Source organism: Halyomorpha halys, unplaced genomic scaffold (assembly GCF_000696795.3).
Source record: "Halyomorpha halys isolate HHAL.00 unplaced genomic scaffold, Hhal_1.1 Scaffold79.1, whole genome shotgun sequence".
Lineage (NCBI taxonomy): Eukaryota > Metazoa > Arthropoda > Insecta > Hemiptera > Pentatomidae > Halyomorpha > Halyomorpha halys.
Genome location: NW_027113124.1, coordinates 581,127 through 604,585, shown reverse-complemented (window position 1 = coordinate 604,585; position 23,459 = coordinate 581,127). Strand labels below are relative to the sequence as shown.

Below are 23,459 nucleotides of genomic sequence, written 5' to 3'. Positions count from 1 at the left end.
TTTATACACTTATAACTATATTATTATATTGCGTCAAAAAGGACAATAATATTTTTCAACTATTCATTGATTGCTAACGTTTTGACCCACAATGTAAGGGTGTAAAAACAATGTATTTGGGTTCAGGGCCTAGTAAGAAAATATTTTTTCTTGATTAATAGTAATACATGATGATCTCCATGGTCCTTCTCAATCGTCAGGTTTTTCCCCAATACGTTAAAAGATTTCGCTATCCACATAATAGGGGCAGGGTATGCCACAGGAGGGTATTCCGGAGCCAATCCATGGTTGATATTACTGCAGTATTTGAACCAAAGCATAGGAGTTGTTAGTTCTGAGCCTTACCTACTGAGATATCTTACTTTCAAAAGTGTAAACGAGGAACAATATTTTTTTTTTTCAAAAAAGAGTAAGTTTATTATTAAAATTTCAAATGTAACTCAAGTTGTGCATTATTTTACAGTCCAAGTAGTAAGATGTGTATAAGACTGTAAAAGAGCTCTTGTTTTTTGGGAGTCCAAAGGACTGCATTTTACCATAGGTAAGTTTGGCAAGAATGATACAGCCCAATCATTTAAATTAAAGCTATTTAACTGGTATTAATATATACCATTTTATTTAATAGATTATTAGAAAGTATGTGTTTTTGAGTGATAAAGATGAATTGAAATATCTTATAATGTATAAAATGTGTACTTTTTTCTTGAGGCATGTCATTGGTATAGGTTTCACAAAGGAGCATCATCCCCTAAAAGGTTGTGAATGAGAACTCGAAGAACTACGTCTCTGTTACTATATTTAAAGAATTAAAATGTGCCCCTTTAGATTACTTAGTATGAATATCAATCGATTTATAACTGATAAATTTTTCTATTTCGTTCCACAAAATTTCTTTAATGACCATTAACATTAAAGTTCAGTAAAGAAATGAATAACCTTTTTAACTTGCACAATCTTAAGAAATGGCAATGCAGGATTAAATGGATACAAATGGTAATTTGGATGGTGTTTTGTTGTTATGAATGGTTGTTTTTGACATTTGAGGCAACCTGATACTTTTACTAAGCTTGAGACTGATACTAACCAATTTATTATAGATATTAATGGCCAATTTATTACTATTCTTTTTTATTCAAACTACATGTGCACTCTATAAAATAATTTTAATGTAACTGAGGGTAAAATCCTTACATTATTAACCTCAAATTACTTTGTACCCTGTGCTATGTGACTTAGTCGTATATACCTTTTTTAATATTTCAATAAACATCTTAAACACAATTTAAGTTGATATGATAAACAATGGAACAATCAATATAACAATCAATATAACAATCAAATATAATAAATGATTTAAATTTAGATTGCATCAATATGTTTTAGATTATCACTCTTTTAGTGATAGTGTATGCTAACTGGCAGAAACCAGTAGAATGCAAGAAATAAATCTAGCTCATCTCTGTCTATAAGTACCTTTGCTTGGTAAGATTATCTCCTTAGTGAGCATACAGTGTGGTTGTAGATTGCTGTGGGCTACCTTAATCTGTAATAATTTGATCAATTGTAAATAACAATGGATATCATGCAAAACCTTGCAGGAACAATTTCTTGGTTCTACTAGTGCCTAAAAATTAGTGTACAGAACTTTTTATCCATAGGTTAGATATAAATATTATAATGGAAACTTGTTAATTGACAAGTTTTATTTAATTTAATTCTATTTTGTCACAATTGTTTAAAAAAAATTTAAAATGAGGAATTTTTGAATTAATAATCAAAACCTTATTCTATGCAAATGGTAAAAATCAGTGGTACAATGGAAGAAACATGTTTACTATTAGGTTAAGTTAGGATAAAATTAAAGGATAATTTTTATAATGGAAGGAATCCAGAGAATTGCAAGTTCCTGTGAATATTCTTCTTAATTTTGTTTTAATTATAAGTTTTATATATGTGTTTCAAAGCTATTGAAGAGTCTCCTCCCTCTTGGTAGAGAATGAGTATGCGCCATGCGGGTATCCCTACGCCAGGGTCGATTTACGTTGACAGAACAGAAAGTAAATTTGATATCTGTAGCTTGAATTCAAACCTGGACTTGGGAGTTAGGAGCAGTTAGGAATCTTACCTACTGTGCCACCATGTCTTACATAGGTATATTTTATTTAGACAGCTTTGATTCATTACAAGACTAGTTGAATGTATAGTAAAATTTCCTGAATTGCATAGAAGAAATAGACAATTAGATCAATGGGGAATCATATAAGTTCTAATATTTTGCATGTGAGTGATTAGATGGATATTGATGGAAGGAAAATGAACAGGGAGAGATAAGAGTATTACATTTCAGCTTAAAAAATTTATTACAATTTTGAAAATATATCACAGTTCCTGAACATGGAATTCACAATTTTATAATATATATTATTTTAATTTTTTCATACAGCAATATACATCTTTTTTATCAACTAAAAAGTTTCATTTATTTTATAAAAAAATTTTTATTTTGTAATACCTAACTAAATCAAAAGCATAAATTAATTTGCAACAATTTAGTTTGTCATAGTTTTAACTAAATGAAAACTAAAATATTCATGAAAGTCATAACGATTCCGTTAAAACAGAGGAATCTGGAAATTAAATTTATTCAAACCAACATTTTAGATGTATAATTAACTTGACTCCCAATCTTATAGAGCTGTTTCTTTAATTATTATTATCAGATTTACAATTTTTAATCTGTATAGATTTTTTAAAATTTAAATTCTAAGATTTAATTTCTAATTTTGCCTGTAATATAAATTAAATGTATCACAATTAATGAGTTTTTGACAAATACATTTATCACAATAAATTAATTAATCTCACATCATCACAATTTAGAGTATTGGATAAAAATATTACATTTTTAAAGTACAATAAAGATAATATCCTGTAAATTTTATTTTTTGTAGTATTTATAATAAATAACATTCTATAAATTAATATATAATTTCTGACAAGTTGAAATGAGCTAAATAAGTACTTAAGTATTTAACATAATTAATTATTTGTTTCTATTGTGATAAGTACAAACCACATTTACTTGTTTTTGGTTTTTGTTATTTTTTCACTTTCACTCACCTATATAAGTAATATATAGTAAGGGGAAGTATTGCGATAGTGCAAAATTTCGAATTTGAAATTGACGGAAATACTTGTTATCAGGTCTCGGGAGTCCAAAAGTCTCGCAAAATGGTGTGTGTGTGTGTGTGTTTGAAAAGCTTAGTTCAAAAACGAAAAGTCGTACGAATCTGAAATTATATGTTTAAAGGAAATGTAAATTTAGAAAGTTACAGAGACTTTTTTCGATAAAATTTGCTTATCGGAAGTGCCGCTTAGTATTATAGATTTATACATGTTTTCCATTTTCTCAAAAAGTGCTCTTACGATTTCGATTAAAACCGGTATATCAATGTACAATCAAGTGATATTTAATGCCAGCCAGGTTATATGTTAATATTTACACTTCATTAATAAAGTTGTTGGAACATTATTAATTTATTTATTATATTCTAAATAATCTTTAACAATGAAGATCTGTAGACATGATTATCTCTTAAACAAAGCATTGACGCATCAAAGTTATTATCTTGAGCATTAAGACAGGCTCGACATCTTTCACAGTAACAGTGGCCGAACGGCACACACAATGTGTCTTATAGTCATACTCTCCTCATCTGACATCACTCAAATTTTTGATTTATGGTGACATTAAACAAAATGCTTATGCAAGCTCGGCCATTGACCTCAATTCTTTACGAAGAAGGGTAATTAAAACTTGCGAAACAAGAATACATATCCATTGTCGTTCGGCCACTGCAGCTATGAAAGAAAAATGGCGAGCCTGTTTTAATGCCTTAATCACTTTCAACATCATTTAATATGAATAGTAATGTTTACATTACAATAATATAGTAATTGGAACACATATTAATTAATTTATCTAAATAATGCAAATCTTTACACGTGAATACCTCTAAAACAAAGCGCTGACGGACATAGGTATCCATCCGGTAATGCCGAATTCTCACCGTAAAGGTCTTTTGAGTTCAAATAATCAAGTTTCGCAAAAGGGTCTGTATGTACATGTGTGTTAACAGCCAAACTCAAAAAAAATAAATAAAAAAGTTGTACAGAAATGAAATTACTTATTTAAGGTAAGTTCACTTCAGGGACAATCAATCAAGTGCCACTTTGTATAAACTTTTTCAAACTTGATTGGGGTAAGATAGGCGGTCAATAAAGGTATCAAAATAGTAACAAAAAACTATTTATTGTTAATCAACGTTTTGCCCCACATTGCAGGGCTTCGTTAGGGCTGATAAGAATGAAGTTCTTTCGTCAACTGAACAGAACTTTAACAGAACTAGAACTCTCAGTTTACAACAGAACTCTCAGTTTACAACAGAACTCTCAGTTGACAACAGAACTTCATTCTGCCCTGCAAAGTGGGGCGAATCGTTGGTTAACAATAAATTGTTTTCTTTTACTATTTTGATACCTTTATTGACTGCCACCCGGACTATAATCCTCCATTCTTCTTCATACGGTCAACTATCTTCTTCCAACCAGTTTTGAACTTGTTTAACATTTTCTTGAAAAAGGGTCTAATGATTTTGATTACATATCTATTGACATGGCTCAAACACCGAATTTTCAAAATGGCTTCCTTTACAATAAAGTAAAGTAAAACAAAATTATTTGAGGTAACTAACTGCCTCTCATTGTCAGCAGTAATAAAAAATTGATAAATGTACACTATGAAACAATTAGATAATTAATTAAAAGAGAAAAATAGGATAAATAAGTACTATTAATTTTATTTATTTGAAATCATTAATCATCTCTCAAATTATTGCCATTAGTAAAAAAACCATGGATACATCTGAAAGAATTTGATAAATTACTAAAGGGGGAATGAATATAACATTATGATAATAGTCCAACTTTTTTGACTGTAATAACAACTATAGAGATAAGAAAAAATAGTAATAGTAATTGTTTACTTGATATAAAAATGAAAATACAGTAAGGAGAGGTGTCACCTTCTTGTATAACAAAGATATTTCCGTTTTGAAACCAGTGAGGATTAATTTCAACTGAAAATAAGGGTTGGAAGTGAAAGTGTTATGATACGCGTATCGGAATAGATTTTTTTTTCTCAGAACTTATTTATGCAACAAAATTTGGTATAATTTAAATACAATAAGTTTCGTAAACAAAAGGAGTATTAGTATACAACCATCTCTCCATTGCTCAAATTTCATGGGGATGACATATCATTTTGAGTAACGGATGCCAGATTTTAGTTGTTTTTAATCAGCATTTATATCCGAAATAGAAATACTTAAACATTATATATTGCACTTGTTAAAAAACTTAAGATATAGATTTAGAATAAAAGAAAAATATCAACATTGAATGGAGTGCTACAGTGAATGGTTTTGGGTTTGGGCACTTTTAATTTAGCGTGCCTCAGGGACTCAATAAAACAGATACGATTTCAATAAATGAGATGATTTCAACACAGACCTAATTGTTGACGTTTTAATTGCCTGTTATTCAATTTTAAAAGATGAAATTTTCTTTAAAATAATTTTTAGTGATTTTATTATAATATATATATATATGTATATATATATATAAGGACCAAACGAGTTTTTCTGATGAAATGAAAAGCAATATTCGATGTAAGGAGAGTCGATTGCAGTTGTTTGATTCATAAATCTTTTTTCCTTAAAGGTAATGAACTATCATAACAGTCCTTAATTAAATGTCTTTATAAACTATGATATCTTAAACCTAAAGATGGTTAGGGTGGTGATTAAATTAAACTAAAGTACTATAAATCTGGTTAATAAATGCCAACGTTTCAGTCCACTTTTAAAGGCATCTTCAGGTAAAAATACCATTCCGATATTGCTTATCTGTGAATAATTCCCCTGGTCCTGAACTGTATCCTAACAACATATCCTTATAGAGTTTATGAATGAACTGGTTCAGGGATTCAATAGTGTAGCATTAAAGTCAAAGGGACCGACATGTGCTATTTTTATGTAAGTTCTTATGTTTCTTGTGAATGATATATTTGAGCTATCTGGGAACCTGTTGATGATTTCGATTATTAAGAATCTCTACTTTCATGATATTACTACGGTGTTGTTCGAATTTCATTTTTTTTTTAAGGCAGTGAGTGGGGTTACCCTAATATGGACAATCGATTCCTAGGTACACCATCTTAGGACACCATTTGTATCCTGTTGTTTTCGATCGTATATTTCATCATAGCAATGCTATTTTGTTAATAATTGATGGTTTATTAACCGTTTTTATGTTTCTTTCTTCGTAAATGGCTTCTCTACTAGTTAAAAAAAGAGGAAAATGGACAGAAAGGTAACTAAAAAATGTATTGAAAGCTATGAAAGAAGGAATGTCATCTTACAATGCAGCTGAGCTGTTTGGGGTCTCTAGCAGTACTCTGAGAAGAAACAATTTATTTCCAACAATATCCAAGCCGAGATTGGGGAGGAGGACAGTTCTACTCGAATCTGACGAAATGGAACTAGTAAACAGGCTTACTGATGTGGGGATGCCATTGACCTCCAACTGTCCGAGGAAGTCGGTTTTCACTTCTGTATGAAGGGCTTAAAACATCGATTCCCCCTTCATATGGAAAACTTACGTTTACCAATTGTGTGGTGGATATGACAGCCGACTTGACAGCGTGTGTGTGTCTAGAATGTGAAGAGTAACCTCCTAAATTTATTCATATATTATTGCTACATTCTGCAGTGCATTTTTTAAATGATTTGAATCGTATTGAAATTGAAATTTGATATTTTCTTGGTAACAAAATAAAGTTGAGTTTGTAGGTGATATTGGGCCCCTAGTTTTAATATGGCCTGTTGATAATGGTTTGGGTAAGGGCATAAAATTTCTCCTAAACTTCCTTCTTAAATGATTACCTTATTTTATTTTGATGTTAGATAGATAACTCTATTTGGTCTAGGAAAACTTCAGACCAAAAGAGTGGATATTAAACCTTAGGCAGACCATATTTGGACCACCCACCCTATATTTGTTTTCTCTTGTAGCTATTTTTTATGTTTCCTCTTATTACTATTATGTTTATTATTTTTTACTGTGACTTCATTTTATTTCTTTTCTTTACATGCTTACTTTACTTTTTTTAACTCTATTTAATTTGATATTAATCTGTCTATGCGATTTTGTTTTCAATATTATGACCTTACCAATTAGATACTTGATTTTTCAAAATTGTATAAGCTTTCGTTTCATATATCTATGTATTTTTTTCCCTTTGTTGAATTATTTCTTTGTATCGTTGAAGAAGGTCTAAAATGTTGGCTGAAACGTTGGGATTCTTTGCATAGTTTTAATGAACCTCCACCCTAACCATTTATTCCTAGAAGAAATACTATCGTCTAATATTTTATACATAATACAAGCACTTGACATTGATATCTTAATTATGCAATAAAGTAATATCCTAATCTAATGACTAAATGACAACATGTATACATTTTTAAAAATAAATACAACTATTTGGTGAGTGCTGGCTCCAATGGCTGTTGCAGGAAATGTATATGCCCCACACAAACCTCTCTAGAACCGAATTTGTCGCCCATTATCAAACAAATTCGGATCTACAGGGTAAATGTAGAGCATTAACCAATCTTCTTCATCTTCTTCTATTTTCCTTGATCCCATCTCAAAAAACTGGTTAATGTATTATATTTAAATACATATATATTATTTGTTTTATTTCCCCAAAACATGATATGTACGACTAGGATATGATGTTACATGATTAGTGTGGATTTGATACATATATAAAAAAAAAAAATTAAAATAGTTTAAAACAAACTTTCTTGCTAACTATACCATGCAATTAAAGTTTTATGTTATTTTTCATAACGATAAGCAATGTGCCAAGCTTTTATCGCACCTAATAGTTAAATTAATACACAAACACAATTTATCAACTTGGTCTATTTAATTTTCTTTTTCATGTATGGATGTGTCCGATTTTAGTCAATAGTCAAGTTCTATTCGACGTTTGCGAGGATCTTTATCTGCTAATGACTTTAATGAGTAAAAAAGAAATGGTGTCAAAGAATATTGTCTATATTGAAAACATCAATTAATTAGCACGCTATATATAATCAAGAAAATTTGGATTTTAGAGTATAGTTTTTGCTTATTGCGATAATTCAAGACTGGAGGATGCTGTCATGATTTTTACGGAATTTTAATTGAACAAAAATCTAATATTTTAACACGACTACATTTGGATAAGATGGGAAAAAACTATACAGGTTTAGACTGATAAAATACATTATCTATATAATACAGGAGGTATCTATCTATGTAACAGTATATATAAATTCCCTTTTACTGGTTTGAAAAATGTTTCAGGAACATAGAAATACCGTTTACTTTAGAAAAAAAAAAACCTTGATCTTACTTTCTTTTCTCTTTTTAATACCAAATATAATTATAATTATATAAAGTAAATATATAATTAATAAATATATAACCCTGAAACGAACAATCCCTTGTTCTCTTCGTCAAGAATAATGAAATCCTAAAAAATCTGAAACTAAGGATGAACAATGCCATGATAGAGCCAACTCTAATGTAGGGCTGCGAGACCTGGGCTCTAGCAGGTACCCAAGGAAGTGGAATATAGAGATCTGAACGGAATGTCCTCCGTACAACTACAGGAGCGATCAGGGATCAGAACGTTAAACACATGGAGAAGAACTAACAGAGAACTGCTTGCAGAGACTGATCAGTCAATATCTCATGATATGAAGGCAAGGAGGTGAAAATGGGCGGGACATGTGGCTCGAAGGAATCCATCAGGACGCCTCTACTCAACAATGAATGTCATTATAGTTGCTAAGAGACCAATTTGGAGGCCAAAACCCGATAGATAGACAGAATCAACAAAGAAGCGAAAGATGCAGCAAAATGGAATGCAGTAGCCAAAAAAAAAAAAAAAAAAAAAGAAAAAATATTAAATATTTAGTAGTAATAATAGAACACTGCTTATAGCAGGCCCCACATAACCAGTGGTGGAGTATAAATAAATAAATCGTTGATAAAACTCAAGTTAAGTTCGGTACAACAAAATAAAATAACTGTAAATAAAATAACTAGCGTAGAATAATATAAAATAAATTTGGTTTAAGATCCCTGTGGTCTCCAAGAAGCAGAAAAGGCGGGTTATCTTACAGCTTTCCAATCTTCCTTCTAGGACGGCCTAGATTTTCGATCCGGCTGTGGCAGATAATTATTTATTCTGTTGCTGTAGTCATTATTCAACCCTGTGAGTTCGGGAGCCCTCCGGAATCCACCCAGCCTCGTAAAGAGGGTAACCTTAATTAGGGAAAAAATTGGCATTCGAACTGATTCTGACCAAATCACCTCCTTGCACTACCATTGGTCTAGTAACAGTACTTGCTCACAAAGTACTGAACCCCTGACCCGTTATGAGTTGTAGTGCCACAGATTTATTTAGTTTTATTATATATATATTTACGAAATATATATACACTTACGAAGTCCTTCCACACGTGTCTCATTCGCGAGACCCATCTCCAAAACATTTCCATATGTTCAGAAATTTGGATCACTTCCTTAAACGTAAAAATGATTGAAAATGATACTCAGGTAGAAAAAACATTTGTTGATTTAATTTCTTCACAAAGCCATGAATTTTTCAGTTTAGGGATTGAAAAGTTGATAAAACGTTGGGGAAAATGTAAAGAATATGAGAGTGAATATTTTAAATAAAATTGTTTTGGCTTCATGAAGTTGTTTTTCTAAATAAATTTTCCGGTAAAAACTGAAATTTTATATAGAACCCAATAAATAAAACACTTTTAAGCTACGAAATGTTTTTTTTTTATTGCAATATTTCTTAGTGATAATTTTCATAACTTCATCATGCTCATCATCATTATTGGTTGCACATTCACACAGATCCTCTTCTTCGTTTTCTTATGTTTCTATGTTATGGTTTAGCACGATATCTTTTAGCAATTATGTCCCCACTTTAAGGAGTTTCTATCATCGTATCAAAGTATTTTAATCTAGTTTTTTGACGGTCAGTAAACAATACAAAGATATTATCTTAGGTTATAAATTTATAAAATCTTAACCAGGTTTGATAATCATGAGAGACATTTTCAGACTTGGGAGATACGGTTAGAAATCATCAAACCTTCGAAAAAAGTCGTTCAAGCCCAAATTCAACAAGCCAGACAGCTGCTGTATATCAAAGTATTTTAATTTTTAAAAATGTGGTTATTTTTGTGTATTAATTAAATCTTTGATTATTTATATCAATACAAATATAACAGTAAACATTCAAAAAAGCGTATTATCAAACTGTTCGTGATTACGTGTTCCATGTACTATGCCGTGTTTGAAACTAAGCGCTTGCGAGGCTGGTAGTTTTTCTGTAATGAGGTCACATATATGAATGCATTTTTGAGGAAACGCTTAAGTATTCCATAGAGGATGAAACTGCCTAACGGACTGTCCTACTCATTCTGTGAAAAAATGGACCCAAGCGTTTTGGTAACTTGGCTACTCTTATATTCGTAGAGTAGCTATGAATACTAATAAATGTGGCAGATAAGCCAGACTACACGACTGGACACTACTCCCTTGTATAAGGCCAATTATTGAGATAGACTAAGACTATCACAGTGAAATCTCAGCTAACGGACACCCCTCTCAAGTATAGGGATTTCGACCACTTCGCAACGGACACCCCTGTAACGGACGCTGATAGCCAAATTCTTTCAACGGACCCTTGCGTAGTGTTGAAAATTAAGAAAGCTATATTTAATAGGTTTTAATTAATAAAATCAAAAGCTCTGTTATCACACCAAAGAAATTATTTCTTTTTTACTATTCTAGTCAAATATATTTATCCAAAAAAGTAAAGTAAAATGGTATTTTAAATTGGATTAACTGAATATCCAATGCTAACTCCTGGGAATACGCCGGTTTATTGTTGAGCGTATGGTTGCTCATCTCAAAACAGCGTATAGCCTCCACTAGCCTTTACTGGAAGAGGAATTGTGTTGCTAAGTTATATATAAGTACGCATCTAATATAAATGTTTAACACCTAACAGAACATAAGATCGATAATAAACGTGCAGAATAATGGCACGAATCGATCTTATTTAAGTTTATCCAAAATCTTCAGAAGTGGAATGCTCAGTCAGACAACTATGTCTTGACAGAAGCATCTGAAACCTGGACATTACATAAAGCATTAGCTGAACCTGTTGAAGGGCTCGAGAGGAAGACGGATTAATGGTTCGGTTGATGAGAATGGTTCTTTTCTACTCAAAAAAAAATAGCCATAAACAACAAACAAGCTTTAAACCTATGTGCTTCATAATTCGTTAGTGCCAACGAATCAGATGGCTGGGGCACTTAATCGAAATGGTTGAGGAAAGGACGGTCAGAAGACTGTATTGTGGATATCCTGATGTAATGATAACTTATGGAAGATCGAAAGGAAGATGGAAGTACGCGTCTCAAAGGACCTGTAGAAGATAGAAATATCTTTCAGGCGATCTACGGATGGGGTGGACTAGGCGGTTGTAATGGCCAAGGGTCGCTTAACGTTTAGTTAGGTCGATAATGAATAACTGAATAACAGTAGCAAGGTATTTTTATTTTAATCTCCACAAACCTTGTCAGTCAAGTTTAGCAATCCCATTCCAAAAACTGTTACTTAATTCAGGACTGATAGAACTTTATTTCGTTTAATTTCCTCTCGAGATGTTACATAATAAATGTAATAGTTTCATTTACTTGACGAACTAATTGAAATCTCTTTAGAAAAGATTCATACATTTTATGAGTTACTTTATAGGAAAATTAAGTAAAGATTCCCTTAGTACTTTGTAAGGAGTACTGTAACTAGACCAACGGTTGTGCAACGACGTGATTTGGTCAGAATCAGACTACCAGATTTTTACCCAATTAAGGTACACAGTTCATGAGACTGAGTGGATCCAAGATTGTTCCTGAACCCACAGGGTTGATGTATGGCTACTGTGGAACAGAAAATAATTATCTGCTACAGCCGAATTCTAGCCCGAGTTCTTTGAGTCAGTAGCAGAGTAATTTACCATGGTGCTACCCGCTCCCATCCATTATTATGTCTGACATATATAATAAAAATATTATCAAAGAGCCACGGTTCGCTAACCCGTGGCCAATACGTTAGTTCATCATCTTGTAAAAGATTGTCTGGTTCGACGGTGGAAATTAACCCTAAATAGTCACTTTGAACCAGTTGATCGGTCATATATTAGGGAAAAAATACTTCCCCACAGAGCTAATAATGGTTTGGCACACATAGGCTTAATAAGAATTATCAGGGCATAAGCCAAATCCTCTAATTGACGCGTGATGCAAGACTAGTACTCCTTAAAATAAATACATTTTAAGTTATTCTTTATGTTGTACACTGAGGTTAGAACAAACCTATTTGGAACTAAATACCAGTTAGTCATAGATATTTAAGAGAGAAACGAGAAGATTGGGGAGAAGAATGTACTTTAATTATTCTATGAAATTTAACAAAAATATTGTATTGTGCCAAAGATTCTCGCTTTAGGTATTTAACCAGCAGTCTTCCAAGGAGCGACCCATTCCACACAGCGTAGCTCATCATAAAATTACACAGCTTATTAATATATTATATTTTAATTTAAGTTTGAGACTAGATAACTTAAATTAATGCAAAATATTTGTCGATCCTTATTTTTCACTTTGTTTATTTTTCTCCAACGTTTCGGCCCTCCGGCCATTATCAAGGAGACACCTGTTATCAACAAATTACAGTGCTTAATATATTTCATGTTTCTCTAGTATCAATTTAATTATTAGTTTCCTATTTTTAATAGCTATATTAACGTAATTTAAAATATTTTAATAGACAAAAAAATTGAAATAACACTCATCTTATTTTTTAATATTTTATTTATTCATCGTTTTTACGATTTAAATGATATTTTTATTTAATAATTTAAAAATTTGTATGAACTATTTTCAATTTACTGCATGTTAATTTTACTCGGAGCTTCAGAATAATGGAGGTTAAGGATTTTTTTTTTTAATCTGATTTAAAATCTATTGTATAATAAATATAACTGGGACAATTAGCCTGCAATAGAGAGAAAAAGAGTTTAATTATTTTTACAAGACTATAGTAAATTATGATCGTAGAAATATAGTGTTATGTGTTGAGTGAATTGAAAGTAAATATTTTAAGTTTGGCCTTGGTAATGGCATGAGCGCCGAAACGTCAGATAAAAATAAAAAATTTGAGAGCCAAGGATAAAATTTTTTTTTTACAATTACTCAGTTTTTTATTATTGTAAAGATTTACATAGTATTAATCTGTGGGTGCGGCTTTTGGTAAAGGAATTTAGGTACTTGACAATTATTGTATCGCCACTTTAGAATAATAATTTATCTAATATTAAAACATATGTTTATTCTTTTGTTATTGATAACTATTGATTATAATGAGAAAAGGGCAATTGCGTTCCTTCAGGATAAAGAACTTTTATTAAGAATGAAGGTATGTTCAAACGGCCATAAATGAATCTTTATTTTGGTAAAAAAAATATATTTGAGATGGTAGAAACGAAGTTATGAAAAGCATCAAGCAAAACGGTTGATTGGAATAATTACATTCAAGAAGTGGGTACATGGAAAATTGAAAAAAAAAAACAACCTGAATTGGGCAAGACGGTGAATTTGTGGAAATAGACAAAAGTTAATTTATGAAAAAAATAATACGTAGGACGCCTCCTTTCTCAATAATAGCTTTTCGGAGAGATTCACCGAGAAACAAATGAATTATTTTTGTAATTAGTTAAGGACAGATCAGAATCCACACTGTCAGAAGTAATTTAAAGAGTACATCCGAGTAGTGTAGTTGTATCAAATTCATGAAACGGAGGGCAACAAAGATCAAAATTTGTTGATCCAAAGACATTAGCGAATACGCAAAAAATCAAAAGATTATGGGGAACAGCTAAATGAGAAAATAAATGAAGAAGAGGAACAAATTGGAATTTTCTAGCATCTTATATAACTAAGTTCATGTAGTTTACTCAACTTAAAGAAAAAGATACGTTTTATCAAATTTTATTTGACATGAAAGATTGTTGGTTGTAAATAAATAAAACTTAATTTTGTTTACATAAACACGTGTGTTTTGTTTTATTATATTATTATTTTGTTTCAAATAATTTAATTTATTCGAAGAGGCAATACTATTATTGACAAGCACCATTTTATGTACGCCTAAGTTAACCTGGGAGAGGTGTAGCCTTGAGCACTTTGCTCATATTGAGAAATAAACGTCTATATTTTTATAATATTTAATGTCTTGTTTATAATTTTGTCTAACTTCTGTTAACCTTTTGATGTTGTTATTGACGCTTGTTTAATGTTATTCCCTCTTTTACCTCACCACCTATTCTAAATTCAATTTTGCTCTGGCCTACTCGCAACGCTAAGATGGAGCATTTTTCTCACCAGTACACTCTTAACGTGACATCTTTTTTTCACATTTTGCTCACCTGGACACCTCTGGCGTTTCTCATTGTAAATCATGAGCCGAGGCAAGAAGATGTTAGCTTTTTACGAAATCTGGATTCTTCAGCCACAGATGGAAAAGCTACAATTTACAATAGCAATCTCAAATTATATTGAATGTAATCATAATGAAAAGTATAGATTTTTATCATCGTCACAACCATATTTATTAAAAAAATAGTAAACATTTTCTACCTCGAGATAAATGCTCACGGGGCACCTCTTAGGGGGCAAAAAAGTTGGACACTTCTGTCAGGTTAAAATTATTCTGGAACGCCATAAATCCTTTAACAACCATTTAACTGTTGTTAAATTCATTTTACTCATGCGGATGTCGGGGTATGAGTGGATGCAATGAGATTGCAGAATCATTTGCAAAGAACAAAATAAAGCAATTTCGTCCAGAATCGTACTACAATGGACTAGTATACTTAAGAAATATATCAAATCCTGTGAAATGAACAAGAAAGGTATAGGCCTTAATTTACCTTGATTGTGTCAGTAGAAAAATGAAACAAAACGTTAACATTAGAAGACAGACGAACTGAAGAACTTTGAACTTATCGGGAAATGTTCCTGTCGTCTTGGAACATGAACAGCATCTGGGACAGGCCTTACCGTCCCAAACAATTAATCCGCCCCACCGGAAGCCTAGAATTCATCTGGGACTCTTGAGACGGTCAGCAAGTTATATGATATTACCAAAGCACGATACAGATACCTTTCTCTTTGTGAAGACAAAATGAAATGCAAAATTAATTCAATACATTTAATTCTGATTACGTTCAATTACAGAGTATAACTCACGAAAACCCAATTAAATTTCTCAGTTCTCATAAAATTATTCTTTAGTTTAATGTTGCATACATGTCTTTTATTTGTATAAATAATGTAGTCCATTAGTTTCCAAAAGATAACTCAATATTATATTCAAAGCATTTTTTTTTCATTTATACTAAATAAATAAAACAAACCTTTGAATCCTATTTTATTCGCTTAAAATGGGCGTGGTAGATAGTTTAATTCTTTAAGGTTAGCTTCTTACATTTACAGAATGAAACGTTCCATTTTAATTTTTAACCAATCAAATTTTCTTACGCGGACCCATCAATTGGAATAACTAAGGGTAACAATGGATAGATGAAGTAACAAATGCAACATTATCTGTGATATTTAAAACATCCACAATTAAAAATTATAATAAAACAGATTTTCAAAATAATTTGAAGACAATATCTTTAGAGATGAAATGCTTAATTTAGGCTATGCTTGATTTTTGATGCCTAAGGATGTTGAATCATTGAGAAGGATAAAGAAGAAAATCATGACAGTATAATCCAGCTCTTGTATCACTAAAGCAATCATATCAACATAAATTCCAAATATTTTTGTGAAAATGTGATTCACTACTGACATCATATATTGTCATCAAAATAACTTTAAAAATAAAATTAATATCAATAATTTACAAAATTTTGAACGATTAGTTAAAAAAGGACTTTTGCAATTTTGAATTATTTTGTGAAGTGTAGAAATTAGATCAACAATATGTCCACAATATATTATGCTTTTATATCTATAAAGTAATATTTTTGTATAAATGTAAGTAATAAAAAAAATCGACAAAAAGTCTAGTCTCTCTTGTCATACTTTATTTACAAATGTCTTGTCATAATCTTATATTATACAAGACAATTTCTGAATCTTATTTTGTTCATTGTAATAACTTTACAATGGCTTGGAATAAACATAAATTTAATTTAACATTCTAGTTATATTTCCTGTCTTGAAAAAGTGTGAATAAAATAAAGCAAGAATTATTAAAAAAATATTCAAATATGTTTGATTTATTAGATATAATAATTTACAAAACAAAAATGTAGTTAGTTATTTTCTAGCGAATAAGTCAAATGATATTCCTGTTAGTCAAATGTTTACACTGCATTTCACTTATTCAAAAGATTAAATGCAATCAATATTTGAAATCCTTAGCTATATTTTCAGCTGCTAAATGTGAACGTAAATACATAATAAGTAAAAATGTAGCGCTAAGCAAATCGTTTCAAATTTCTATTTCTAAAATGTAAGAGCAGAATCCTCCAATCTATACTATCTATAATAGCTATAAGCGTTGGTCAAATTTGTAATATATATATTTCATGGTCTAAATCTGCCGTTATTTCCATTTTAAGTAAATAAAATTATCGGAATTTCAGTCAAATTATTCAGTCAGAAAGTTACGACGTCTAAGAGTAAAGATTAGACACTGTGTTTACGAACGTATATGGATCAATAACAGACGAATCGTTCAGCATATAATTACACATTCATTAGAAGCGGATGCATCACTAATAAAAATAAAATAAATTAAAATGATAAATATAAAAATAAGCCAATGTAATGAGTAAAGTAACAAGCAATAGTTTGGGAATATGTTGTAATAAGTGGGGGGTAGCTCACCATATTTGGGTTGGATAGAAGCCAGGATGGGACTGAGTGGGCGACTTCCCCTGCACCGCGCAGGCGCGGTCTCACCCTGCCTCCTTCTAGGGCAAATAACGATTTATAGTCGGATGCGTATTTTTAGATTTAATGCCAAAAAAAAGTCTACATTTTATAAATCATATGCCCTTTTTAAGATGACATTGTTTGGCTTGAAGTTGATTGGTTACGGGAGTTCCGTTGGAGTAGCGTTCCAATAGAGCGACCGAACCGAAGTTCTAAAAAAAAAGTAAATAAGGAACCAATCAATTCGGGCACCATCATGAGAATGAAAAAAAAATTACAGAAGATAAAATCACATAAATATTGGAGTGTATGTTTTGAAGTGATCTACTGTCTTTTTTGTTAACCCTTTGGATACACATTTATCGCTTAATGTATCATTATAAAATTCTCTATCAGATTCGAAATCACTACTTTCATTAAAATTGTAGCTATCACTTCGATGAAGTATATTCTCTATTTCTGTCATTATGGGGTTGTGTATCGCAAACAAGGTTCACCAAACTACTAAGATTATTTGTCATGTTGCAACAGATACACACTACTTTGAAATAATCTGGAATTAACTTGGTAAATCTAGTCCCTCTTTCAAGGACGTCATCAGGATCCATCATCAGAACGTCATGCACTTCTTTGCCCAAACAAATGCGTGACGTACTAATATTTTGGAATGTTGAAGTGAGGTTTCTTTGATCTGCATTAATATGATCATAGCTTTTTGTTTGTCCTGATTAGGACAGATTACTCATTTACTGGTAATTCAGAGACGTGAAGGTTTTGGAATATATAATATAATTATATTATAAATATGAAGTTCGTTTAAAACTTTCCATTTCTTGTTAGGACATCAGACTCCAAGAGTAGATAAAAATTAAAGGGTTCTTAAAAATATTGTTTTTTATTTAGCCTCATGCATGGGGTTCTTGCAACCATTGAACTATGCTGCTTGAATTCTGCAGGTTCTGTTTTCTTATGTTTTTTATTTTTTATTCTAACAGATTATATTTATAACTGCTTGAACACTCACACTATTGGTTTTACTTTCCTATGATATTTTTTAACTCCACAGGTAAAATTACTTAGTTTCAAAATAATTATATATTAGTGAGTGTTTATTATTAATATGGATTAATTTTATATTATATATTTTGATTATGATATATTTGGTACCTTTTAAAATTGACACATATCACATTATTGCCATCTAAAGAAATTTAAATTTTGGGAACTTTCAACTTTATTATTTTACTTAGTATCCATTTTTGTAACACTAAAAATTTCGATTTTTTTAATAAGTTAATTATAATTAATTTGATTAAAAATATGAGGATGAGGAAGAAAAGAATTTAATTGAGAGAGCAGTATATCAATATAGTTAAAAGTAACCAAAATAATAAATTGTCAAAAAGCCTTGACCAGCTAAACTTATTTTTGATTTATATGCGTTTTATTTTGTGACATCACGAATAATACAAATCTATGGTATTATAAAAATTATGAATATAACCAATATTAGCTCTCAACATTTTTTTTAAATACCAAGGACTATTATATATGATTCAATGCATTTACAAACTCGCTAATTTATTTTAAAAATATATATTTATTTATTTATAATTACTATTGGAAAGCATACAGTTTATTTATTATTATTTGTACAATACTATAAATTTTAACAATATAAGATATTGAATCAAGAAGGTATTATATTATATTCCTGTGTATGTATGGATTCATTGAAGTAGTTAGTTCACACATTTTTGTTAAAAATTATAATCGAAATACTGTGTTTAATTATTAACTTTGAATAGTGATATACTTATTTACTACAACGACTTCATGGCTACGTTATAATATAAGACAGTAAATACATCTAATCTATACATAAACTGAAATTGACATAAAATTTGCTATTACCACCTCTTTGATGTGGATGAACAAAAACAATAAAGGGAGTTCTAAACTGTAAAGAGACAAACATCACTGGAGTATAAAATGAGGTTAAAAAGCCAAAATTACCTAATTATTTAAGCTGTGAAGTTGAAGTTGATCATCTGGAAATAGATGGCTTTGGGGACGCAAATAGCCGGGGGTAGCCGAGGTTATCTCCCTTCACAAAAGCTGTTTACAACTTTACCTCTCTCGCCTTCCAAGGCCCTTATCCTTCATTAATTTTCAATTACCACAAAATTAAAGTTTTCCCCTTGAATTATCTCATTTTACACTCTCTTTTCGCTTTTAAATACTGGATTATACGGATAAGCGGATAGTAGCGATATATGTTTATCTAAACGATCTTTCTGTACTTTATTTTTTTATATTAAAATCGAACGGGACAGTAAAAGTATTTGTAATTTTTCAAATTTTATTTACTTGTTGTTGAACATTTTGATCATTTTTTTTGAAGCGTTGGGAATTAAGGGTATTAAATTATAAATGAAAAAATGTGAGAAGGAATTAAAAAAACTAGTGCGATACGAGTATAACATATTTTTCACTTACTATCATGCAAGGAGAAAATTTCAAACATAAAATAGTTATTATTTTTTTACTATGAAAATTCAGTACTTAAAGAGTTTCTTGTGGTGCAAAAAAAAATGTTTTTCTTTCTTATAATATAACAGTTTAACGGGCGCTCTCAGCTGATTCCCCAGTCTCTGTGTCAAGACTCATTTCTTGGTCGGGTAAAAACCGTATTATGCAAGCCCCCACCAAAGTGAGTCTTAATAAACTTTTTTTTTTTGTTTATTCTTACATTCTCAGGGTTGGATTTAGGACGTGACAGCCGGATTGGGGCGTAGGTCCCAGAGCACCAGGTTTGGAACGTTGTGGGTTCGAATCCCACCTTAGGCAGTTGAATCTTAACACTCCTACCTCCTACATTTGGTGGCAACTCCAACATAGCCACCAGGAGTTGGCAAAAAGAATCACTAGGCCCACTCGCTGGACTAGTTTCCCCCAACAGATAACAATACCATAGGGTCAGGTTTATTGACAGCACTAAAGTAAATAAAATGAATAACTTAAGCTTAGAAGTACCTGTTTACATGTGTTAGTTATAATATTGTTTTTGTCTAATAATGAAAAAAAATAACCTCACACATACATATGAAGTACATTTACTCAATGAAAGAACAGCATTCGTGTAAACTCATAATGCCGTCTCTCAAAAGTGAATTCTGGTCTCTGGTGTGCATTTCAATCCCATGTCTCAAGATCTAACGTGTTAAAATTGTGTGCTCCTCCCAATCTTTCTAAGATATATTCAGATTTGGGTATGGGCTATTTTTCATGAGCCGTATTGTCGTTCAGCATTCGATGACAACCTGATACTTAACGCCTCCGGTATATATAGGGACACTGCCGTGCTATATTTCCTTCTGCCCCGCGTTAAAAACATCAGGAGCGGAGACACTGAGCCATCAAGTGACCAACTTTGCAGCAAAGGGAATATTTGCGTTCTTCCTAACGGCTGTTACCTCTTGGTTTCCTCTGCCCTTGTCTTTTTTTCCTTATCTTCCATACTCTCTTCTCCGGCAGTGGATTGACGTCTTACTGGGACGTTGGTAGGCGACTCTTGTACATTCCAACTCTTCTATCTCTATGATGGATTCTTCCTCTCTGGCGCTGGCGTCAATTATGTTCTGCGTGCATTCTACGAATGACTGCTCTCTCGGTAGACCCTCTTTCTTGCATACCTCTTTTGCTAGCTGGACCTTCAATATAGTCGAAAGAAACATCTTCCATCCATGGACCTGGTCTTATTCCATCTTTCCATTTCCACATCCATTTATCTTAGTTTCTCCGTAATTCAGTCGAAACGGCGTTTTTAACTTTTAGTACGCACCAGGGTGTTTACTCATCTAATAGGATCTGGTTCAGGAAGCTCCTTTTCACTCTACAGACCACTGCTACGTTTAATGCATCTGCATCCTCACCTAATAACTGGTTTTCAGATACCTAAGATTCTATTAATAATCGGTTGCCACCTTTCAGAAAACGATCTAGCTCGCCGGTTCCTTCGGTGAATCTTTCCGGGTCCAACACGGTCTTTCTAAGATCCTGTGCAAAAGCTGTATGGGCCTTGATCTACTAAAGCACGTCTGCATGTGCTCCGCTATCGTAATCTTCGGTGGAGGGGAGAACTCTTCGGTCACCGACGGAGAAGGCTTGTCGGATTCAAAACTGCTGGTCTTAGTACACTGTTACTTGTTATATTCACAAACCAAAAAAAATATATATAATTTAAATAGAGCGTGAAAAAGAAAGACGAAATAAAATTCTCGGGCTTAAGTACTCAATCCGATTTAAAGCTTCCGGGTTTGAGCACCACTTATGATTCGCCGAGTATAAAACTTGAAAAATGGAAGGGAACTTGAAATGAACTAATTTCTTCTTCGATTGTTCGACCTGATGTAGATTAGGGAGTTGCGATTAAGTATCTTTTCGATAACGGTCCCGATTCACCATATTTTTTAGCATACGATGATTTAGTCATAGGTTCTACGATACGGCTGGACACAGTTTATATTCATACTTTTGGTCCTTAAAATAATCCAAAAAATATGACTCATCATCAGTATTTTTTTTATGTAGCTCAGAATAATTTTATCATTATGAAATTAAAATTATCTAATGATTTATTTAATTTCAATATCTGTTAGTAAAATTTCGAATAAAAAATAACTGCACAGATTTACTTTATTTGTAGAAAATAACGATTGAGTTGTACAAAAGCTACAAGTTAATACATTAATACAAAACTGCGAGCCATGAAGATGCAAATTCCGATTTTTGTTTTCAAAAGGGATCTCCAAGAAATTTTTGTAGAGGGGTTAGGATGAATGAACGTCTACACAGCGAGACACCTACGTTTGGGAAATATTTAGAATGACTTTGGACTAAGCAGGAAAATTACAGATTGTATGAACCGCCAGGCAGAGTTCTGTAGGGTTAAATTAGCTAGCTAATATTTAGTTAATTATAGAGCAAACTAATAGCTAATTAGTTGTCAGAATCAGTTCCGCGAAAAAAAATGGAACTAATTTAGTTACTGACTGTTAGCTGCTGCTAATTCTTACAACTAAATTAGTTATTGGTCGAAATGAAGAACTAAAAACTATTTTAGCTAAAGATACATGGTAACTAAAACTAATTAAAAATAACTTTAGCTATTGGAGAAAACTGATAAGTAATTCTTTAACCCTGTTAGTGGTTAACCTAACATATTGGGGGCCCTTAAAATATTTACAGGGATGTAGAAAATGAAAAAAATATCAATATTATGATCACGTACTTGTGTATCGATTTATTTTAACTTTTTGTATTTCGGACATATTGGGTTCTCTTGATATGTTTTTGGACTTCCTGAAAATAAAATAAAATCGATTTAATGATCGCCAGCTCACGAATCGATTTATTTTTACTTTTTAGGATTTCTAAAAGTTAAAATAAATAATATATATTGGGGTCCCTGTATATGTTTTCGGAGGAGCTGGAAATGAAAATTAAATCGATTTTATGATCCAACGTTTCTGAATTCATTTATTTTAATTTTTCGGATTTCCAACATAATGGGGTCCCTCAATCAGTTTAAAGGGATGATGAAAATTAAAATTTAATCGATTTCATGATAGCGTGCTCGCGAATCGATTTATATCAAATATCATGAAAACTGTTGCTTCTACGAAGATAAACATGGTAAACTACTTTAAAGAACATTAAACTAGCTTTTGAGTGCTAATAGACATCTATACGTCGAGTGGTTTTTGAGACGTAGATTTCTGAAAATGAATTGACTGTCTACTGATTTTTCAGAGTGTTGTTGGTAGTTTTAAAGATATAGAGCTCCGAATGAAAAATTATTTTTTTTTTAGAGCTATGAAACAACCACCATTTTTTATCCCCCCAGCTACACATGGCAAAATCATCAATTTAGAATAGTAATTATACATAATTTCATTAAAATAATAAAAAAAATAGGGCAAAATAACTGCCTTTTTTTTCTCCCCGGCTCTTGTACTAAAAAGCATAGAACTGAAGTTAAACGTCATCTGACGCCGTAGAGGCGGATTCTCGGATCAATAGGCCTGAGGCCATCCAGGCCTTAATACCAACTGTCTTCTTTGGTCCAGTCCTTAGTCATATTATAGAATTTCTTATTATATATGTTCTATAAATATACTTACTTACTTAAATACAACCTATAAAATAAAAAAAAGTACAACTAATTCCTTAATATGA

At 31.5% G+C, this 23,459-nt stretch overlaps 1 protein-coding gene across 4 annotated transcripts in view; it reads right to left on the bottom strand.

Annotated features, from left to right (window-relative positions):
- The window catches only part of pxb, a 71,460-nt gene that overhangs the window by 20,634 nt on the left and 27,367 nt on the right, over window positions 1–23,459 (bottom strand). Inside the window, exons 1-2 of one of the 4 annotated variants that reach the window (XM_067050747.1) lie at window positions 17,172–17,255; window positions 1,474–1,543 (exon numbers count right to left, since the gene is read on the bottom strand). The exons of 1 other annotated variant lie outside the window; for it this stretch is intronic. Coding sequence is in view for 1 of the 3 variants with exons in the window: in XM_067050750.1 (XP_066906851.1) it covers window positions 17,172–17,174 (3 nt within the window). In the remaining 2 variants the exon portion in view is untranslated. Of the gene's footprint in view, window positions 1–1,473; window positions 1,691–17,171; window positions 17,267–23,459 lie in introns of those variants that run through there. 2 more of the 4 variants (XM_067050750.1, XM_067050748.1) reach the window with 2 other exon arrangements.